At 41.3% G+C, this 22911-nt stretch overlaps 1 protein-coding gene across 4 annotated transcripts in view; it reads left to right on the plus strand.

The window, feature by feature from the left end:
- The window catches only part of LOC134539570 (chitooligosaccharidolytic beta-N-acetylglucosaminidase), a 79276-nt gene that overhangs the window by 42586 nt on the left and 13779 nt on the right, over positions 1-22911 (plus strand). For 2 of the 4 annotated variants that reach the window (XM_063381724.1, XM_063381731.1), the window contains exons 2-8: positions 5357-5494; positions 7801-8008; positions 12800-13001; positions 16458-16773; positions 17495-17822; positions 19274-19497; positions 20152-20628. In XM_063381724.1, the coding sequence (XP_063237794.1) occupies positions 5409-5494; positions 7801-8008; positions 12800-13001; positions 16458-16773; positions 17495-17822; positions 19274-19497; positions 20152-20569 (1782 nt within the window). In that variant the 5' untranslated portion in view covers positions 5357-5408 and the 3' untranslated portion in view covers positions 20570-20628. Of the gene's footprint in view, positions 1-5356; positions 5495-7800; positions 8009-8602; positions 8849-9342; positions 9353-12799; positions 13002-16457; positions 16774-17494; positions 17823-19273; positions 19498-20151; positions 20629-22911 lie in introns of those variants that run through there. The other 2 variants (XM_063381740.1, XM_063381749.1) reach the window with 2 other exon arrangements.

Genomic DNA, 22911 nt, shown 5'->3' on the forward strand with positions numbered 1-22911 from the left:
TGTGTCTGTGAAGAGAACTCTACGCCAGTTGCTATTCCCATCCGCCGAATAAGAGCAGTTATTTATTTGTATTTTATTTATCTATTTTATTGGTGGCGAAGTTAAAGCGATACGCCTTTTCTTACACTTAACCACATTATATATTTACTTTTCTCAACATTAACATTTCATATTAAAAATAAATAATAAAGCATAGTAAAATAACACTTGATATAAAACAAACTTGAATGTAAACTAAATATACAAAGATAAAAGGTAAGCAGAAAACTAATTTGAATTTAACCTGAAATTGGCATATACACCTGATGAAATGTAATTAAAAGTTAAGAGTCATTAGTTGCCAATATGATATATGTCACGTAGGCAACTTGTTTCAAATTTTAATGGTTTCAAATGTTGTACCCGTAGTACCCATTTCCCAACTGTCACTTTCAAAGCATCACGTAATGTTTGCTCGCGAACACTGGCAACCACATGAAAATGTTATAAAAATAACGTTGGCAGAAATAATATGTAGACCATGGTTTATTATTTAATTCTTTTTTTATTGAATTTCTATATTATTATTGAATATTTGTCTATTGGTCTGTTTGTTTGTTCAAGTATCGCGCAAAACTACTGGACAGATTTTGATGAAACGTTTTATATTTCAAAGATGATTATTATTACGATTAAAAACTTATATACCTATATATAAACTCGCTAGAATGATGGGAACTGGATATATAACTAAAAACTAACATTTTTTCACAACTAAGTTCAGCCAATATAAGGTGATCTCCCATTTCTACCAACACCCACTTCTACCAATACTTATATATTATGTATCACATAAATAATCTGATTAATCTATTCTATCACAACCAATAACTACTTCACAATTAATGATAACGTTTTTATTACATGATGTAATAATTAAGGAGGGAAAATCTCCGCGCGATTTTTCGCACGGTGACACACACTAGTTTGTTATATATGTTTATTTAATCTTTCATTTTCTATCTATAACTAAAACAAATTGTTTAGGCTTTAAATTGATCTAATATTGCATCCTTTTGTCTCAAGTGCACGCGGTTTCCGTGTTCAGAAGTCAGCAATTGCAGATCAGGCTTTAAAATAATAATAATAATAATAATAATAATAATAATAATAAATAATATAATAATAATAATTATCATTGTTGACGGCAAGTTACCAACTTTCTTACAGTAACCCCACAATATTACACTTGCTCTTATTCTAATGTGTATATTTATAGTGAAACAATACATTTATACAATATCATTTTTCAATGACCATTAAATCAAAGAAGACGGACATTTTGTACGAGGGCTCGAGATATAAAACAGCACATCTCTTTATCTCGTTGCTAACCTGAGTGTAGTAAATCCGGCAATAAAAACTAATAATTTATACGTATTTCATACTCTGTGAAGTTATTTTAATTAAAATTTCCCGAGTCTTTAGACTGGGACGTACGCTTGGGGGCAATATGAAACTTGCTTGGAACAGCTGGTGTTGTGTGGTATTTAACTGTCGCTTGCCTTCAAAGGTCGTTAACTAACGTTTAAGTTGACCAACTACGTTTTACGCATCGTGCAAGAAAATGAACTGGTGTTAACGGTGTTAAGTAAATTTCTTGTGCCAAGTAATTATTGCCTAAGAAATAAACTTGGTGATAATAACGTAAGAAGTTTTCAGACTGGAAATAGCGTTTCTGCATGCTAGACCCACGCACAAACATTTTTATTTGTTACGTCCCTAGAGAGAAATCGTAATCGCGGCGAAAGTACCCTGGCTTCAACAAATTTAAATAAGATTTAAACGCTGGTGTTAGGCTACGGACTTAAGTCAACATAAGTTTTGACGTTATCTTCTTTGGCTCGTTTATTTGGTAATAAGATATAACCTTATTTATATTACTAATTCACGAAATGTAAGACTTTATTATATTTTGTGGTGGCTAGTTTATTCTAACAGGTTAAAGTTGTAATTTTAAGCGATAATAATAGCTTTGTTTCTCTTTGAGACTTCCGATGTAACATGGGCTCAAATGTATATTTCTGTACTTGGTTATTTAACTGGTTTATCGTTTGTAGCGGAGTGTACGCCCGTTACGTCTCCTTCCCGAGTTGCCAAGCGAGATACTTGACTCTAAGGCCGGTGTTCCCAGACACGAAAATAATTATTTAAGAGTTGAATATGCTTCGCCTGTACGCTAGCACGTATTCCTAGTGCACCAAACCGCTCCCAAACCATTAGATAGGACATGGCTAGTCCCTTATTTTTAGGGAATGGATTTTGGTGTTCTATCCGTGACCTATCTGTTGCCCAAACTTCCGCGCATGCGCAGAGCTCACTTTTTCGTCGATTTTGTCCAGGTGGTGGACCTGAGTCTAGCGCCATTAACTTGTATATAGTCACTTTCGTGAACATCGGAGGACGTGCTAAGCGTATTGGTGTGTCAAATGAAACCTAATGGTAGCGAAACTATCCTAGAATACTTTTACACTTTAATGGCTACAATAAGAATTGATCGTAATTTAAAAAAAGTACTTGAGAAAATTAGAAAGGTTCCAATTTTTTGCGATGGTGTTGCAATCTATAGGATTTTTGCCATAAAAATTGTATCGATGGATGCGAAACGTCCGCTAGAATGCGATGAAACCAATTTCTAGCCTCGCGCAGGGTACCGTTTATTAAAACAGTTGCGGATGTGTAATGTGTTTCCTTACTAAGAGTTGGTTTGGACACATTCTGAATACGGCCCGCGAGTTAGTTTACGGTTGTATTCCAAGGTCTTGGAATGCTGCCGTAAGTTGCTGAACGAGACGCGGGAGCGACTATGAAAGAACAAAACAGACCCGAGTACGGTGAGACCAAAATTTGCTGGGCTAGATTGGGATGTTCTCGGTCGTTTCGAACGTCACACCCAGCCAAGTACGTATATAAGGCCGCCCAGCAGGCTGCCTGTTGCTCAGTACATCAGGAATCGCGTCAGGAGGTGCATCGACGGGCGACGGCGTCCGAACCCGGCCGAAGACCAGGCAAATGCCACACAGGAGGGCATAGGGCCGCTGATCGGCGCGGCGAAGAAACATAGCGGACGACGCCAGAGAAAGGTGTTGAGAAACTCGCCTGTGGGCATTGGGTTAGTCTTCCACCCACTTGGGGAGTAGGTAGCCCGTCAACGAGTAACTTGTGTTGTCGACGCCGGCACTACCACTGACGAGCACGGGGTTGAGTCCAACGCCCACGACCCGTCGCTCGCTGGACGAGTCTCCGTCTGCAAAGCGAGTGCTGGCGCGAGAAGAAGCACCGAGAGGACTACCCCGACTCTTGGAGCGGCCGGCGAGGTCGCTGGATTGAATACAGTCTTATCTACCATCCACTCGGGGAGCGAGTGGCGTTCAGAGAGAGCAGTCCGCTGGAGGGGTCGTCGACGAGACCTACCAGGGCCCCGACAACGGACTCGCTTAGACACACGACCTAACAGAAGGCGAGTGCTCTCCCAGAAATCGGCCGCGCTTCCCGGCGGGCAGTAGTGAGCCCGCACATGATTCACATGTTAATGCTTTATTCCACTTGAGACCATGTTTCATCACGGACGATAATCATTACCAAATAAACGTAACAGCCGGTGTGGAACTTTGTATCCTGGAAGATAACAATATTTGCTTTTTAGTTAATGTTGACGAACTTTGTGAATAGTTTGTTTGCAAGGCGAGCCAATAACGAAGTGTCCCCATGAATTTTTTTATTTTTGATTTGCATAACTTCGCATAGGGATGCAAAAGTAGCTCAAGCGCCAATGTTGGAAAACGAGAATAGTTATTTGCAATATTTAATGAAAAACATTTTGTTCACAGGCATCCTTGGTATTGAGGCCCCCGCTTCAGAAGGCACCCACCCCCAGATATTTATCTTTTAGTTGCTCAATTGTTTTTTTAGAGTGCCAACATTGTGTTTACTATCAAGCGTTACTAGATTAAGAAAAGAACCTCTAGTGCTACTGACTACCGACTCGCCGTGTCCCCAGAACCCTGGAGATAAGTGAAGACTCACCTGCAAGCTGATCAAAAGATGTTGGTTGTACTTGGTAGTTGCGCGTTTAAACTATGCACGCGTCTTGTACACTTATAATACTGCTTATAACGTAACTTAGTATAAGTTTTAAATCAAGTCAAGTTATTTTAATTAATGGTGTTGTGCTACTTTTTGCTTTTAACATATATATGATTATTTTGAAAACCTTTTAAAATACTTGCGCCCTCTTTTGTAGCTCTGCTTGTTGTGTTCCAGGTTTGGATGAATTATTGATCAGGATTTTTCATAGTTTTAACGTTGGTTTAATTTTGATTTATTTAATAAAACATTTTCTCGCCAAGTATATCCTAGTCGGGTATCGCACTTGGGATGGTGGCCAGGAGCTATATGTAAAGAATGCAGCCATTTAACTTTTTTTTGTAAATACTATGTTTAAATTAATTATTTTTGCTTGTTTATGACATGCCATGTATTGTATATATTGGTTATTGTACATACAGAATGATAGTACCTGAAAAAAATACTAATGAGTGAGTCTTTCAGAACCCGCCAGATATGTGCAACATCTAACCTCGGTATCGCGCAAACTTATGGGTTACCATGTTGTAAAAACACTTATAATATAAAAACTCGGTCACGAAATTCAAAGAAGAATTGTTTTCAACTAAGGCCGAACGTAATAAATATACAAGCGAATTGTGTTTTCATCTACATTTCTGTGCGCGAATCACAGGTAGTTTCCGCATCCACCGCTAGATTTTGCTGCCGGAGCAGCTACGTCGACTAACGAATCATTCAATTTTCTAGGTGAAATTTTAAACTGTATCATGAAACGGTTCCGATGAAAGCGAAAACAAAACAAAAAAAAAACTTGAAAAAATACTGAACCCAGGCTTCGGACATGATTTTCCATAGGTAATTTTTTTTTTAAATACAGTCCAGCTTGTTATAATTCATTAACGTTTGTCTTTGTGAGCTTTCATTCGTCGCCATCCGCCACAGATGGCAGCACCGTGGTTGTTAACGCGTTTTCGTTTCTCCATTCACGAAATTACTCCTACCAAATGTATACCGAAAGCTAAGATGTTACACATAAAAAAAATCGTCGTTAGGAATTTAATATTCATTCTTTTAGTTTAGTTTAGTTTGAAGACCGAAATCTGTGAAATAAATTCAATAAATTAAATGCAGCATGCTGACACCCCGCAACTATAAGCTCACTTTTTAATTTTTTTTTATGAAGAGCGAGGGTAAGATAGGTATATAATGTTTAATTCATAATACCACATCCAGTTTTGATGTTGCACAGGTGACAAGAACTGCGGAGGGTGACGCGCGGCTTGCAGAGCCTGGTCGCCGCCATGCTGCTGTCTGCGCTGGTGCCGGTTGTTTACCTCGCCATGCTGACCCTGCCGGCCGCGTCGGGCGAGCACGCGCCCAGGAGCGCGTGAGTCAATCCCCTCCGACTCCCGCTGGCCGCGCGGTGCCCTAGTCAGAAGGCACGACCCGCACAGCTCCGGACAGGGGCGCAAATCTGTAGCATTCACAGGGGGGACAGGGGGGACGTGTCCCCCTGAACTTTTTGGGTGGAGGGGACTGTCCCCCCCCCCCCCCCCAACTTTCTAGACCGTGATATTTTTATTTTATAATATTATTCTGCCCAACTTTATTTGTAATTTCTTCACTCTCAAATTTAACTTAAGGAAACAATAATAATTTTAACATCGATGTATCCAATGGTTAGATACAAAAACTGCTTAAAAAGCGCTATTTTGCACTTTTAAAATAAAAAAAAATTTCCTGTGGAGGACCCCCGGACCCCCCGTCTTAGTAAGAGGGGAATGGGTTTACATTCCATCAAAATCATTATTTGGTCCCCCCCCCCCCCCCAATTTTATGAACACAGCTACGCCAATGAGGATTCACAAAGGGGGCTCGCAGGAATGCGGCCCGAGAGTTTTCCGCGTCGGTTTGAACCGACACGTGCACTTTTTATAGGATGCTTGTGTGTTGTAAACTGCCCATATTTTTGGCATACATGCATGCAATAAGCAGGAAACTTTAAAATGCAGAGAAAGTTTTCCATAAAACATGGTTTTGACGATTACGTTTATCAACCTTGTTTTACAGTCACGATTTTGCAAGCGCAATAAGATCTATTTGTCTCCAGTACAATTTCTCGCTAAATAAACAAATGCAATTTCTAAAGGTTGGAAAATCGGTTAGGATGGAAAGAAAAAGAGGGGGAAACACGCGCAGACATATAACCAAGAAGGTGATCTTATAAGCCTTTTGTTTTATAAAATAGGCTGGTGTTAACCTTATTATGTATACACAAGACACAGACGATGATTTAAAGTTTCCACTGTAAATTTTCGAGGTAATCACAATTTCTTACTACTAGTATTTTATTATTATTTCCAGTAAAACAAACAATTTAAATTACGATGCAGTGTTTAAGGCTATGTTAAGTTATTAAATTTAAATGATTTTTTTGTTTAAGTGCCATTCCTATAGGTTTTCATTATATGAGCACTGCATGATATATTTTTTCCCCCATTTTTTTTTGCGCTATCCGATATTTGTAAAATCTCAAAAAATATAATCTATTTCGTTTGTATTATTTTATGTTCGTTATGTGGTTACTCCCTCGGCGTTATTTTTCTGTTTTTTTTTTATACAGAGTAGTGCATAGAACCTTTGGCCTATAGTCACATTTTAAAAATGTTTATTCATAAATATTCAGGACTCGGGAAAAAAAATTCTACTGTAAGATGTTGAATGAGGCAGATCTTCAACTATGGTATACGAGAATGTAATATCCTGTCATAGAAGGGGCCTGCCAAATGATTTTTTTTCTAGCACTAGGTTGGTGTATCTGTTCATTAGCTTCTACCACATTTTATTTGCTGATTTGGTCGTCCAAGATTCGATTATATCTTTCACTAGCTGCCCGACCCGGTACGCACGGCTATACTAATGGAAAAAAATTAAGCCACATCTCCCATTTACAGTAACGGTAAATAAAAAAAAATTCAGTGAAAATTTATTACAATGCTGTATAATGTACCGGAGAGAAAATGAATAGCACCGATGGTTTCCCGACTCGTGCACGCAACGTACAACTGATGTACCCGTACTTCGCTACGGCAGTCTACAGGCAGATCACTCTTGCGCCGCTCATTATACATGCCCCTCCTTGTGGGTACACCACTGCCGCGCGATGCCCGTTGCCATGGAGACGCAGAAGGCATGAACAATGCAAAATCCTGTTCTCATGCAGACAAAGTACCCACTGTTGCCTGGTTTTAACCACCCATGGTATCTAATTTTCGGAAAATGTCATCCTGCGTAACATAAGGAACATTACTGTGAAGTTTCAAGTCTGTAATATATATATAAGTTACATTATGCACAATAATATAAAAAATTGGATTTTACAAATACATGATAAACGTAAATCACTACAATTTAAGGGGAATTAATAAGTTATTTATTTTTAATGGTACCATAAAAATGTGTAGGTAATTATATTTGACAATGATTATTCAAAACGTTGAACACCACGAGTCAAGATTATATGTTCTCAGTTCAATCCAAGTTTCTAAAAACCTTAAAGTAGAAACTGATTAAATTAATAAAGCCATTTAAACAACTAACCATAGATAAAGTAAGAATTTAATTAACATTTCATGATAACACGCAATATCAATAATCGAAAGCAGGCACTTGTAGGTTGTGATGGGCGTGCAGGTGGGCTTGGAGCTGGTCGTGCCAGGCGGGCGCGTGCGTGCGCTCCAACGAGACCGTCCCAGAAGGCTCCGGGGAGACGCCGCTGGAGGTGTGCCGGCTGACGTGCGGCGACTATGGCGCGCTCTGGCCTCGCCCCACCGGCCCCACGACGCTGGGCGGCCGCCTCGTCGCCGTGCACCCCTCCCGGGTGCAGTTCCACCTGCTCGAGGTCAGTCGCCCGCCCTCTCTCCCAGCACGTCTCATCTGTGTCCCAAAACCCCCGCTGAACCTCTACTAGGACAATAATGCATCATTAGTGGCGTCAACAGCCTGTGTTGTGACACCTTCCAATCATGACCCCGAGAACCCCTCCCGGGTGCAGTTCCACCTGCTCGAGGTCAGTCGCCCGCCCTCTCTCCCAGCACGTCTCATCTGTGTCCCAGAACCCCCGCTGAACCTCTACTAGGACAATAATGCATCATTAGTGGCGTCAACAGCCTGTGTTGTGACACCTTCCAATCATGACCCCGAGAACCCCTCCCGGGTGCAGTTCCACCTGCTCGAGGTCAGTCGCCCGCCCTCTCTCCCAGCACGTCTCATCTGTGTCCCAGAACCCCCGCTGAACCTCTACTAGGACAATAATGCATCATTAGTGGCGTCAACAGCCTGTGTTGTGACACCTTCCAATCATGACCCCGAGAACCCCTCCCGGGTGCAGTTCCACCTGCTCGAGGTCAGTCGCCCGCCCTCTCTCCCAGCACGTCTCATCTGTGTCCCAAAACCCCCGCTGAACCTCTACTAGGACAATAATGCATCATTAGTGGCGTCAACAGCCTGTGTTGTGACACCTTCCAATCATGACCCCGAGAACCCCTCCCGGGTGCAATTCCACCTGCTCGAGGTCAGTCGCCCGCCCTCTCTCCCAGCACGTCTCATCTGTGTCCCAGAACCCCCGCTGAACCTCTACTAGGACAATAATGCATCATTAGTGGCGTCAACAGCCTGTGTTGTGACACCTTCCAATCATGACCCCGAGAACCCCTCCCGGGTGCAGTTCCACCTGCTCGAGGTCAGTCGCCCGCCCTCTCTCCCAGCACGTCTCATCTGTGTCCCAGAACCCCCGCTGAACCTCTACTAGGACAATAATGCATCATTAGTGGCGTCAACAGCCTGTGTTGTGACACCTTCCAATCATGACCCCGAGAACCCCTCCCGGGTGCAATTCCACCTGCTCGAGGTCAGTCGCCCGCCCTCTCTCCCAGCACGTCTCATCTGTGTCCCAGAACCCCCGCTGAACCTCTACTAGGACAATAATGCATCATTAGTGGCGTCAACAGCCTGTGTTGTGACACCTTCCAATCATGACCCCGAGAACCCCTCCCGGGTGCAATTCCACCTGCTCGAGGTCAGTCGCCCGCCCTCTCTCCCAGCACGTCTCATCTGTGTCCCAGAACCCCCGCTGAACCTCTACTAGGACAATAATGCATCATTAGTGGCGTCAACAGCCTGTGTTGTGACACCTTCCAATCATGACCCCGAGAACCCCTCCCGGGTGCAATTCCACCTGCTCGAGGTCAGTCGCCCGCCCTCTCTCCCAGCACGTCTCATCTGTGTCCCATAAACACTGTTGAACCTCTACTAGGACAATAATGCATCATTATCAGTAACAGCGTCTACTTTCTTATGACAATTGCTTACCGTGTTCTGTAATAAAAATAAAATGACCTGCCATGTCTGCAATACGTAGCAAATCATGGTACTGTGGTGTTTATTTTAATTTATAACCTGGTTTTCTGAAGTTACTGTGTGTGAATGTTGAGATAGTTTCTTATTATAAATAATGGCTATTTAGAAAGCCGATTTTTATTGTATTTAATGACCCCACTGCCAATCAGTAGACTACCAAATTTATCTATGTGTAGTGCAGTAACGGTGAGGCCTAGAACTGTGAAATTTGGAGTGTAATTTTTTTTATTCGTTTTGGTGTTATTTATTCAATTTTTTGATCTATTTTCAACGACGTTTTCCAGATAATCTCCATGGCAACTGCAATTGCACAGTTGATGACTCATTCGCTTTCGGATATTAATACAGTATTTCTATAATAATTACCTCCGCCATCATATTGACGTGGTATTGTTGGTTGAATATATACGAATTTGAAGGCCTTTGGGAAACTGCTGAATCCAAGATGGTTGCGAGATCAGACAAGTGAAACAATTTAATTCAAAAATGGCCGTTTTAAAAAATTGGCTGCTGGAGTTCATTTTATTAATAATTTGTCATACTACTTATTATTTTCTATCATAAATCACGAACGGACTTATTATTCAATAATCAAACTATCTCGTGCCCTCCAAGAGCTGATGGGAATTCCTGGAGTCGGCGTTTGTGCTTAAGCCCCAGAATTGAATCAAATAATAAACGTTGTCGTGACCCTTCGAAGACCGGACGCGTCAGTACGCATTCGAGGCGGTATTCAGACTCTTTTTCTACTCGGTGACCCGGATCTCTTCCGGTCCACCAATCAGCACTCCTCGGAAAAAGCCTAAGCCCCGACCCGCAACCAAATTTCTTTTTTATTATTTCACCTTTGAATTTTTTATATTTGTTACATTTATACATTGGCACATGAATGTTTAGAATCACAATTATTATTTGTAAGATATTTCAGTAAATAGATATGAATTCAATATACGACTAGCCTTGGAATACAGCTTCCCTATTGGCAAGGAGGAAAGGAAGACGTGTCAGTCACCCTGGCTGGTACAGTTAGCAGTCCAGCAGGACGTCTCGTGACAATGGATAACTTTGGAAGGGTTCCGTTCAGCCCAACTGTAGTGCATAGTTTGAATTACTGAATGTTTAACAGGAAATTTGTAATTAAAACAAATTATGAATTCACTGATACCCCTTAAATACATTTCTAATAACAAATAAAATTAATGAAATGGGTCTAATACACTTTATAAAGATGGTAGTTGAAAAGGGCAATAATTTTAAATACAAGATAAAGCGTAACATGGTTTTAGAAAAATTCGATACATAAATAAGTCAAAACTTAATATTCAAGGGAAAAAGTACAAGTACATAAGTTATGAAAATATATGAAACCTTACTTAATTATTAAAGAAATCTGTTCATCCGTTAAATTATCCATCTTAACATTGACGTTTTTTTGAGTATTATTTTAAGTGAAACTTATTTCAGCGTGATGAGAATATATACGTTGCTAGGCTCGTTTTCATTCTCTTGTGCGATGATTCGTCCCACGCCCTCCTCCCCCCCCCCCCCCCAAAAAAAAAAAAAGCAGTCATGGGAACTGTCGAAGAAGTGTAAACTTAAAACTTTGTTTTTACATGTGTAATATGATATCATTTCTACGTAAAATTTAAGTCAGAAAATTATTTTGATATTCTATCACTATCAGGTCGGTGGCGTGAACCCATCAGTTTTGTCCTTACCAAAAATCGCTCAACGCGGCTAAAGAAGTTTTCACTTCAAAAATAGAACCAAGAATGATAGATGAATGAAAGAATAAGCCAGGGAGTGTGAGCATGCGTTTGTTTAAGAGAAAAATATATAGTTATCGTATACAGTCAGCTGTGAGAGCCTTGAATTTTATATTTGCCACCAGCACGTTCGCGTTTCTCCTTGTTCAACCAGCAGCGTAGAGAGCACTGTTGACAGTCCCTGTATTTTCCGTATAGATAGCACTACCCGTCATTAATTACATACTTCGTTCAGAGAATTGGCGTGTTCCGAATGGCAGAATAATTTGAAGAAACAGTAACACGCACAGTTTTTCTTTACGGTGTATTTTAACAGCGGATAATATTTATTGCAAAAAATTATTATTTATTGATCAATAATTATTTATATACTGAGCAATTATTTTGAAGTGAGTAATAATTTTGTTATATTCATATTATTTAGAAATTTGTCATCGTTTCTCTTTCTCCCTTTCCCTCTATCTTTTTCCTCTCTCTCTTTTCCTCTCTCTCTTTCTCTCCCTCTCTCTCTTTCTCTCCCTCTCTCTCTTTCTCTCCCTCTCTTTCTTTCTCTCCCTCTCTCTCTTTCTCTCCCTCTCGCTCTTTCTCTCCCTCTCTCTCTTTCTCTCCCTCTCGCTCTTTCTCTCCCTCTCGCTCTTTCTCTCCCTCTCGCTCTTTCTCTCCCTCTCTCTCTTTCTCTCCCTCTCTCTCTTTCTCTCCCTCTCTCTCTTTCTCTCCCTCTCTCTCTTTCTCTCCCTCTCTCTCTTTCTCTCCCTCTCTCTCTTTCTCTCCCTCTCTCTCTTTCTCTCCCTCTCTCTCTTTCTCTCCCTCTCTCTCTTTCTCTCCATCTCTCTCTTTCTCTCCATCTCTCTCTTTCTCTCCCTCTCTCTCTTTCTCTCCCTCTCTCTCTTTCTCTCCCTCTCTCTCTCTTTCCCTCTCTCTCTCATTCCCTCCCTCTCTCTCTTTCTCTCCCTCTCTCTCTTTCTCTCCCTCTCTCTCTTTCTCTCCCTCTCTCTCTTTCTCTCCCTCTCTCTCTTTCTCTCCCTCTCTCTCTTTCTCTCCCTCTCTCTCTTTCTCTCCCTCTCTCTCTTTCTCTCCCTCTCTCTCTCTTTCTCTCCCTCTCGCTCTCTCTCTTCCTCTCTTTCTCTCTTTCTCTCTCTCTTTCTCTCTCACTTTCTCTCTTTCTCTCTCTCTCTTTCTCTCTCTCTTTCTCTCTCTCTTTCTCTCTCTCTTTCTCTCTCTTTCCCTCTCTCTCTTTCCCTCTCTCTCTTTCCCTCTCTCTTTCCCTCTCTCTCTTTCCCTCTCTCTTTCCCTCTCTCTTTCCCTCTCTCTTTCTCTCTCTTTCCCTCTCTTTCCCTCTCTTTTTCCCTCTCTCTCTCTTTTTCCCTCTCTCTTTCCTTCTCTCTCTCTCTCTCTCTCTGGCGTTTTACCGCTTACAATATACTCACGGGTCGAGGTTTGACTTGCCAAAGAACTTCCACTTGTATGACGTGTACCGGGTCAGGGAGATGAAGCAATGGTGTCGGCAGGCGGAGGGCCCGGCGGAGCTGAATGAGCTGGTGATGGTGGCGCGCGGGCGGTTCCTCGCCTCGCTGGAGGCGGCGTGCGGCGGCAACTGCAGCCTGGCCGCCGACACCGCGGCGCTCGTGGTGCGCCTGGCCGTCGACTCGCCGTCGCTCGCCCTCGACTGGGCCACGGACGAGAGCTACTCCCTCCAGGTCGCCGCCAGAGGTAGCCCGGCCGCTCAACTGGTCTCACTGGAGACATCTCATCGCACATTCAATACATGGGCGCGTGTACTTGTGTACGCGCGTTACAAATTAATACTACTTGGCGTAATAAAGCACCAACTTTAATTTTGCATGCAAATAATTAATAGAAATAAAATAATAAAAGTACTGGAGTAATATTACAAATATAATTGGCAAAGTATAATCAGTCAAATAAAAAAAATTAAATAAAATTATCAGTATTTAATATTGATACAAACACACGTATTAAATTAATTATTTATTTAAGTGAAATAATAGATGATAAATTTTAGTTCATAATAAATATCAATAATTATGATGAATGTTTATTCTAATTTATTAAGTTTTATTATTTATCAAATAATAATGTAAAAGTACATAATTTATAATGCAAATAAATTAAACATAAGCGAACATAACCTCACTGATATAAACACACTTAAAAATAAACTCGAATAAGTTATAAACACTATTTCTATCACTAATATTTACACTAAATAAATGTTTTAATTATACGGATCAGTATAAATCAGTAAAGTATAAAATTTAAAAGTACACATATAATTTTTTATTTTATGTAGATTTTTTGTACGCCGTCTCATTTTCATCCCGTGAAAACTTCGTAGCATGGTGCGCATGTATAGTAAAAATTCACTCTTTTTTTCATAACTCCCCTAAAGAAGTATAACTACCAAAAAAAAAACATGTTGGTGGGCAGATGAACTGAATTATTTGTATTGAAACATACAAACACGTATATCGTCGAATTAAAAAAAAAACTGGTATTTTCCGGGTTCAAACCAACGTGCGATGTTTTAGAAATGAAATAACGATTAATATATACCTTTTTTTACTATCTTAAGTTGAATAAAAAATTTTGGAATAGTGGAATTAATATGTTTGGACGAGAAAAGTTTTGGTTGGTTGGTTTGGTATTTCTCGCCCCGGGTGGGAATAGTCTAGTTACGTCCCTGTTCGTTTGAACCAGAGGCTCTGTTTCAAGGCGAAACTACAGAAACACCATTACAGTGGGGCATCCGATGCCAAGCTAAATATTGAGGAGGACCAGGCTTCGCCATCTTGCAATTTCAAATATTTTGATACCGCTTGCAATAAAGCTTCAAGAAAAATTTGTTGTTTTGACATGGCATATGACTTAACTTTGGCTACTTGTTGGAGTTAACACTTGTGAACCGGTGTGATTATCATAACTGTTGTAGTCACCCGTGTGAAATATTAAGTTGTTGGCTCGAGCTGTTTACAGACTAGAGCCTGTTTTTAAATGTGTGGTTGCAAAAAGGTATATAAGGTCTTGGAATTATGATTTATGCCTTGACATACCAAATAAATAGTTCAGAATCAAAATTATAGCACAAAGATGGGAAAATCCAAGATTGCGGAGCCTAATCCCTCTTAATGAAAGGTCAATTTTACATGTTTAGTCTATTATAAGATAATTTTTGTGGGAGTTCTTTAAGTAGTTACTCTAGAAAGAGTAAAAACAAATTCGATTAATTGTTAGAATTAATTTGAACAAAAATTACGAGTAAATATACAACATGGAAAATGATAAGAGGATACAAGTATCTTCTATCAGTCTGTTTGTGCCTAAGGACGGGAACAGATCCCAGCTCCTGAAATGTCACAATTTTATTTGTCTTAGGAAGCGTATTGTGTTTGTCTATGGTGTCATCTGTTTTGTCACATTACTGGTTTCGCTTATGCGTCTCAGTGTTGTAGATGTATTGTCCGCATTATCTGTTGAGTGTCATCGTTGGGTTGTTCTGTTTATCGCAGTGTTGTCCGAGGTTGTTTGTCTTGTTGCTACTGCCTCGTAGTTGTTAGCCTACCGTGTCCGTCTGTGCTGTAATAATATTTAGACTTTATTCTTCCACGGAATTTTCTGTGCTGTCTGTTTTTAATTTTTTTTTTGACATCACCAGATTTCAGCTCTTTTTTGTGTGTCTACATTTTCATAATTTTTTGTCCGTTATGGAAGTTTCTTAAGACTTACAGTTTAGTCAGAAACGGCGTATGTCCAAAGCAACACCAGAAATCAATCTTCCACATTGCCAGAACCACGCAAAGAACGCATGAAAAATGTATTATCACACAGAAGTATCTTCCCCGTAATCTGTGTGCCTCTCCTAACGACAGTCGCCATGGAAATGCGTTTGGTTGCATCTTGTCAATCGCCGGGGTTTTTTAGTCTCATACGAGACCCCGTGCTTACAGACCTACAAGAGTCACGTCATCACTTGCAAACAGGCTAATATGGAGACCAGTATACACTTGAATGTTATGTCGTAGTAGCATGGGTCCTTGACGCGCCCTGATATACAGGAAGCTATTGAAATAAAAATGTGAGCTATTCTTTCAGTGCTCGCCAGTGATGTGTTGACATCTAACCTCGGTAACGAGCAAATTAACGTGTTCTCATGTTGTTCATGTTGCGGATTCGAAACTTAACGTAGAATTCGTTAAAATAATACCAAGTGTTATAAAGAAAATAATAAATAAAATAGTAGCTTTTCCAGAACTAAAATTTGTGGATACGAATCACACACGCTAGAATTCTCTTCCTGAATCGTTGACTTTTTGCTACCATCAAAAGCAGATAGCAATTAGTATCAAGAAACAACAGGAAATTTTAAACTTTTATAAAAGCCTCTGATAATTCACTCGTCTTTGCTCCTGATTTTATACAAGGAATTTTATTAAAAAAACTGATCATCTTGTTAAAATTCAATAAATTGTTAATATTATAAAGTTTCCGCACACGTTAGAAGTTATACTTCTATGGCATTACTAAAATATTAACATGTAACATTAAAACATATATTATAGCACTAACATAAGTAATTTTTTTTGCGGTTAGACTGAAATCAGTCGGTAAATAATTACTACAAAAATCTGAACCTTATTAAACTGATTCAACATTATTATTAAATATTTGTATATTATAATGTAATTAAAAAGGTAAAAAAAAACAATTCAAGTGACGAGATTTGAACCACGCCTCTAGATGTTACCAAGCACAAGCTCCACCGCTGTGCTAGTAAGGAGAATATGTATTATAATCATTGTAATGCCCGGTTTTTTAAGAATTTTAAAATTGTGATTACTTTTTACTATGACTATGTAAGTTTCCAGGGTAGTTTCACTAACATGATTTTTTTTTTTTTCGTTTGGCAGACTAATAAGATTGATATGCACCATGATGTTTACTAAAGTGTCTATATACGGGTTTGTATTGCTACACATGTAGGTCCGCCCAATTTGTGATTCGTTTTTCGTTCATCGACTTCCATTCCAATTTTAACGAAATTCCTCCTACCGAATGCTGTTATTCCGAGAGCCTCGTGCAGATCGGACAGAAGGTGGAGCGGGGAAGCAGCCAATGGAGCCAGCCCAGCTGAGGGCGATGTTGCCGCAGGCTCGCAGGTGACGGCGCAGGTGCGCGCCGCCACGGGGTTCGGGGCCCGCCACGGCCTGGAGACGCTGGCGCAGCTGGTGGCCGCGACGGGGCGGCCGGCCCGCCTGCTGATGGCGGGCGAGGCGCGCGTGGCGGACCGCCCCGCCTTCCCGCACCGCGGCCTCCTGCTGGACACGGCGCGCAACTTCCTGCCCCTGGCGGACTTGCGGCGCACCGTGGGCGCCATGGCCGCCTGCAAGCTCAACGTGCTGCACTGGCACGCCACGGACAGCCAGAGCTTCCCGCTCGAGTCGGAGCACGTGCCGCAGCTGGCCAGGTCTGCCTCACACCTTCCCATCCGCCCTCAACCAGGGGCGTAGCCAGGGGTGCCCCCCCCCCCCTTAGCACCAAATCTTCAATTAAATTTATTATTCATCACTCAAACAAATTTCATATTAAAAATTAATAAAATTTTTACCATTGCAATGTTTAAATTTAATACCGAAAACTGTTAAAATAGCAGCACTATTTTACACCTTAAAATCCAAATTTTCCCGGGGGAGGACCCCCGGGCCCCCCGCTTTAATACGGGGGGAGGGGGGGGGAGGCGACAAGCTTCTTAACACCCCCCCCCCCCATACAATAATCCTGGCTACGCCACTGCCCTCAACTAATTCTTAAATGCTTTTCGTAGCGGGTCAGTCTTCAAATGGCGTGGTTCCCTCTGAAGCTCTGCACGCCGTGCACGTGCCTGGGTCGGCGCGGCCCTCGAGGGGAATTAGGTCCCGTCATCTTGGATTTTGCCTTATTTTTGCCATAATTCTAATTATGAACTATTTATCCCAATTTTTTTTTGGCATGTCGAGGCATAGCTACCAGACCTTTTACGCCTTGTTGCAACCACATTTTTACCAACAGGATAATTTCACGCGGGCAACTACAACTATCATGATAACCGCACCAGTTCACAAGTGTTGAGTTCGACAAGCAGCCAAAGCTACGTCATATATGCCGTATGAAACAAAACAGAAGAGTGCTGGAGGCGTGTGTGCCCGCAGGCACGGCGCCTACTCGGCGCGCGAGACCTACTCGGCGCGCGACCAGGCGGAGCTGGTGCGCTACGCGCGCGCGCGCGGGGTGCGCGTCTTGCTGGAGGTCGACGCGCCCTCCCACGCCGGCAACGGCTGGCAGTGGGGCCCCGCCGAGGGCCTGGGCGCGCTGGCCGTGTGCGTGAACCGCCAGCCATGGCGCAGCTTCTGCATCCAGCCGCCGTGTGGCCAGCTCAACCCGGCCAACCCGCGCCTCTACGGCGTGCTGGGCGAGCTGTACCGCGACCTGCTGGGCCGCTGGCCCGCCGGCGAGGTCTTCCACATGGGCGGCGATGAGGTGGGGAATAACAATCGCATCATATATGTACTTGGAATTAACTGGGGACAGAGTCCAAACACAAACTACCTAGAGCCCTGTGCATTTTAAAGTGGCCACCATGTCACCTGGAATAGACCACCCAATTCGGTTGACGCCCTTCATGATCGTGGGTTTTTTCAACTGGCCAGGGTAATCAGTAGTCAATGTTTCCGTAAACCTCCACATTTTCTTAGGCCCCGAGAGACTAACAGACAAGTCGATACGAGGTTTTCTGGGCTCCAATAACTCGACCGGCTAGGAGTCAAAATATGACTCCCTGTAGTAGGACCTTCTAGCGTCCGTTTTATCTAAGATACAAAAGCAATGTGTATGCCTGAATGTTAAGTGCGACAGAGGCAGCGAGATAAACATCATAGAATTTATTTAATCTAGCAGCATTACTTAAAGATGGATGGTCGCCTCGTCAGCAGAGGCTACTGCATCATCTGACCTTAATGACATTAGGTTTGTCAAAGATACCAGTGCATGTAAAGCCAACGTTCAAAAACATGAGCCCTTGTAGAATTCTGAAGTGGCAATTACAGGGAAAGTTATGATCCAAAAGACACCGTATTGTTTAAAAAGTTTTAATGGAATATAAATTTTGTATAATTTTTAATGTGGTTTCGTTGAAGATGATATATATTTCAATTGAATGCTTAAATTTAATAATATAATACTGTTGCAAATATTTCCCCCTGAGATTTCATTGAATATTAATATTGAATTAAATTTTTAGGTATGTCTCTAACTACAATCATAACATAAATACGCACTTTTTCAATTTAATAGTGAATGGCTGCTGAAAATATTTCTCCCTGATATTTCATTTAATACTTGTAATGAATAATTTTTTTTTGGAATGGCTCTATATCTTTAAAAGTACAATCAATATATACTATTTTATGGTAATTGCCAGTCTCCTATATATGATTTCTGCCTTAATGTATTGTAAAAATTAATGGGAATTAGGCACCGCTTACTTGAATTTTTCTATATTTTTAATTTTCAACTATTTATCCCTTTTTTTTTGTCATTTAAAGGCATAAATCATATCTTCCAGACCTTCTTTACCTTGTTGTGACCACATAGTTACTTACAGGCACTAGTCTTTAAGAGCCGCGAGGAAATAACTTATCTTATCACGCGGGTGACTACAACTGTAGTGATAATCACACCAGTTCACAAGTGTTGAGTTCAACAAGAAACCAGATCTCAGTCCTGTGCCATGTTTACAAAATAAATTTTGCACGGGAGCTTTATTGCAAGAGGCATCAACATATTTGAAATGGAAAGTTTGGCGAGGCCTAATCATCCTTAAACACTAAAACAGTGTTGAAGCCAATAAGACTTGTTTCGCTTCCTACCTGTCCCTCATTGAGACTCCTTGGACCGCTCCTGCAGTCAGCGCTCGTTCGACGCGTGCGCAGGTGTTCTTCGCGTGCTGGAACAAGAGCGCCGAGGTGGTGGGGTGGATGGAGTCGCGTGGGCTCGGCCGCTCGCAGGCGGACTTCCTGCAGGTGTGGGGCGAGTTCCAGGAGCGCGCCCTCCAGGAGTTCGACAAGGCTGCCGGCCACCTCAACAACTCCATCGTCATGTGGTCCAGCCAGCTCACCCAGCCGGGCGTCATCCAGAACTACCTCAGCAAGGAGAGGTGCGTGGCACCCCGTCACCTGTGCCTCGGCCTGGCCCAGTCCTTTGGTCGCTCTGCCACTGTGCTTGCTAGCGGAGATTAGTAACTTGTGTGTGTTGCACTGTGGAATACTTAACAGCATGCATAACATTATATACGTAAATACTTAAGAATACAAATTTCCCGAAATTAAAATGGCCTTTGAACCATTTATCCAACTCAAGTTATCACTGTAACATAAAATATATAACCAAGGAAGACACCCGAAAAACTTATAAAATTAAGTTAAACACTAAATGGCAGACATCTTAGGTGGGATATTCAGCTGCTTGTCTTTCAAAAAGGCAATGGTAAGGTGTTTTGGATCTCGATTGTAACACCTACCCATCCTGTTCCCAAATATTGTCATGAATTAAGAGTAATATTTTTTTTTTAGGTACAAACAAGTGATACTTTTGTTGATCATGAGTGGAAAATGATGTACTACAAAAGCGAATGACTACGCATGACATCTGCATTAATTGTATGGTGAAGCCAAAATGCTACCACTTGTTGTGGTATAGCAGTGCAGGTATATGATGTAGATGTGGGTGAAGGCTGACAAACCAGGCACTCGTGTATAAGTGGTGATCCTTGTGTGATGCCAGGACTGGAGTGCGGTGTTGTTGCGTGCAGGTACGTGATCGAGACGTGGGTGGAGGCCGACGACCCGCTGCCGCGGGCGCTCATGGCCCTGGGCTACCGCCTGATCCTCGCCGTGAAGGACGCGTGGTACCTGGACCACGGCTTCTGGGGCCGCACGCGCTACCACGACTGGCGCGCCGTGTACGACACGCGGCTGCCCGGGGACCGCGCGGTGCTGGGCGGCGAGGCGGCCATGTGGTCGGAGCTGGTGGACGGCGCGGCACTGGACGCGCGCGTGTGGCCTCGCGCCGCGGCGCTGGCCGAGCGCCTGTGGAGCGACCCGGCCGAGCCGAGCGCGCGCGCCGAGCCGCGCCTCCACGCGCAGCGCGAGCGGCTCGTGAGGCGCGGCGTGCGCGCGGACGCCCTGGCGCCCGCCTGGTGCGTGCACAACGAGGGCGAGTGTCGCTAGCTCACACTCACCTCCCGACTTCTTTCCGCCCGCTCCGTGAGTTGTGAGTTCTAACCCAGGTAAGGTGCAAGGTCAATTGGTGCCCTAGGCGAAAAACCTTAATCCCCCCCCGCGGCCGGACACCCCAAAAAAAATTTTCCTTGCCTCAAAATACATCACGTAAGCCTAAGATTTTGTCAACAATCAAATGTAAGCAGGCTTGTGTTTTTTTTTTTTACTCTTTTACATATATTACAAATCATAAACAGGTCACCGTGGACTTCAAATAATTACTTATATCAATACAAACATTCCAAACTGTTACAAAAAAATCAATTTTCATCTAGTTTAAATAATTGTTAAACATATTGTATCAGCTGTTATGTGTCGTGCTGCGCCGCCCCCAGCTACTTGGCGCCCTAGGCGGTTGCCTAGTTCGCCTATATGGACGCGCTGGCCCTGTTCTAACCCTACTCATGTGTTAAGTGTTTTTTATAAATATTTTACTGTAATCACTAGTGACATTAATTTTATTTTAAATTAAATGAAACTATAAAGAATATTACTTATTTTAACACTATTACTTCAAAAATTTACAATCAAGAAACAGCAATATCAAGCGAAAAATAATATAAACTGTGTTCGCTGCAGGAAGCGAGAGGAAAATTAGTGAGTGACTAGATACATTGAACAGTATTTTCGCAGTCGAATGGCCAGTAAACTGTCACGCCGTGAGTCTGACTATGCACTCTTGAGTTCACTGGCTGCTCTCTGCGAGCGGTAAAGCAGAGAATGTCAGAAATGTATTTCATTTAAATGAGTACCTTTTTATTCGTGGGTTACGTACATTGATTCAATAAATTTAACTTTGAAATTTAGATGTACATATATTAAGAAAATATTTTTTTTAACCTGTTCTGAAAATTTTTAATAATTCTTTGAAGTTAAAATCCTTGTACGTATTTATATTTTGCAAGTATTATTTTCTTAATTATTTTTTAAAATTAAAATTTTTTTGTCCTTAACAATGAAAATTTTCACTAATAAAATAATATTTTCTAATGTAAATAAATTAACGTCCTTAAATTATAATTTTATAATTATATTATAAGTTAATAAATTAACTATATACTTACGCCATTAATTTATGTAAAATTCAGACTGCAATAGACTGTTTCCAATATGTTCTGTAATATATAACAATAAATATTGTACATAATGTGCTGCCCTTACACCACGCAATGTACAACAATCAAAAAAGGATTTTACTCAAATATTTATTTTAAACAGATAACTTCTTAAACGTCACTACATTCGCAGGAATGTAATAAATTTGAAGCGCAAGTTACGCCTACATGGGCTGCAACCAACAAGATTTTCCAACACCAACGGTTGCCTTGATGTAGGCGCAAATAACATTAGTTAACAAATGGCTTTGATGACTTAAGTACTCCTACGTAATTCTTTATTTAACCCCTTCTTATCATGCGATGTAGATGCATTGCTAGCTAAAATTAATGAAAAGTAGGATCTTGGAATTAATGAATTAATAATGAATGAATAATGAATTAAAGCTTAACATCTTGTCGAGACTGTGTAGTGGCGGCCAAAATGGAGATGATTTTATGATGAAGCATTTACCAAATAAATAAGTGGGGAAACAGGAGTATCCCGAGGAAACCCACCGAATCTCTCTATTGTATGCCACGTTTCAGGCTTGCTTAAATTCCTGGTTTATCCTGGCTCTATTGGAACTTTATGATATAGACCAAGATAGTGTAATTTGCTTAACCATTTGTATTTACCGAGCTTTTAACCCATAGATCAATAGTTGTAATAAATAATCTGACCAACACTAATACAAGTTCATTCATATAACCTGTCATTAATAACACTGAAAACATACACAATACATTATTAAATAAAAAAATGACTGGTAAATACCCTGTTGGTTCAGAAAGCACATTACAATGGCCTAGCATCAACAAAAGTTCATGGGTGTCGTGCATTGTTCTTAATCAAAAAATGGATTAAGACTTAGTGTTCAGGAAATTTTATTAATTTATAAATAGTCTTTAAATATGTATATCAATAGTTATTATGAGTACCTGGTTATCTCTCACTCGGTTCTGCAAAATAACTATATTCGGGACCGCTGACTTTAGTATAATATAACGAATAACTATTCGATTCTAAATTTGTATAAACTATCACAGATATTCTTATCAAAAACCACGTAAAAACCAATTTAAATTATGGGTCCAATAGTTTGAGAATACTATCAATTTGCAGATGAGTTTTCAAGAAAATGAATAATAGGTGAAATCAATCTAATTAACATTAAAAAACCGTATCTGTTGTAC

This window comes from Bacillus rossius, chromosome 1 (genome assembly GCF_032445375.1).
Source record: "Bacillus rossius redtenbacheri isolate Brsri chromosome 1, Brsri_v3, whole genome shotgun sequence".
NCBI lineage: Eukaryota > Metazoa > Arthropoda > Insecta > Phasmatodea > Bacillidae > Bacillus > Bacillus rossius.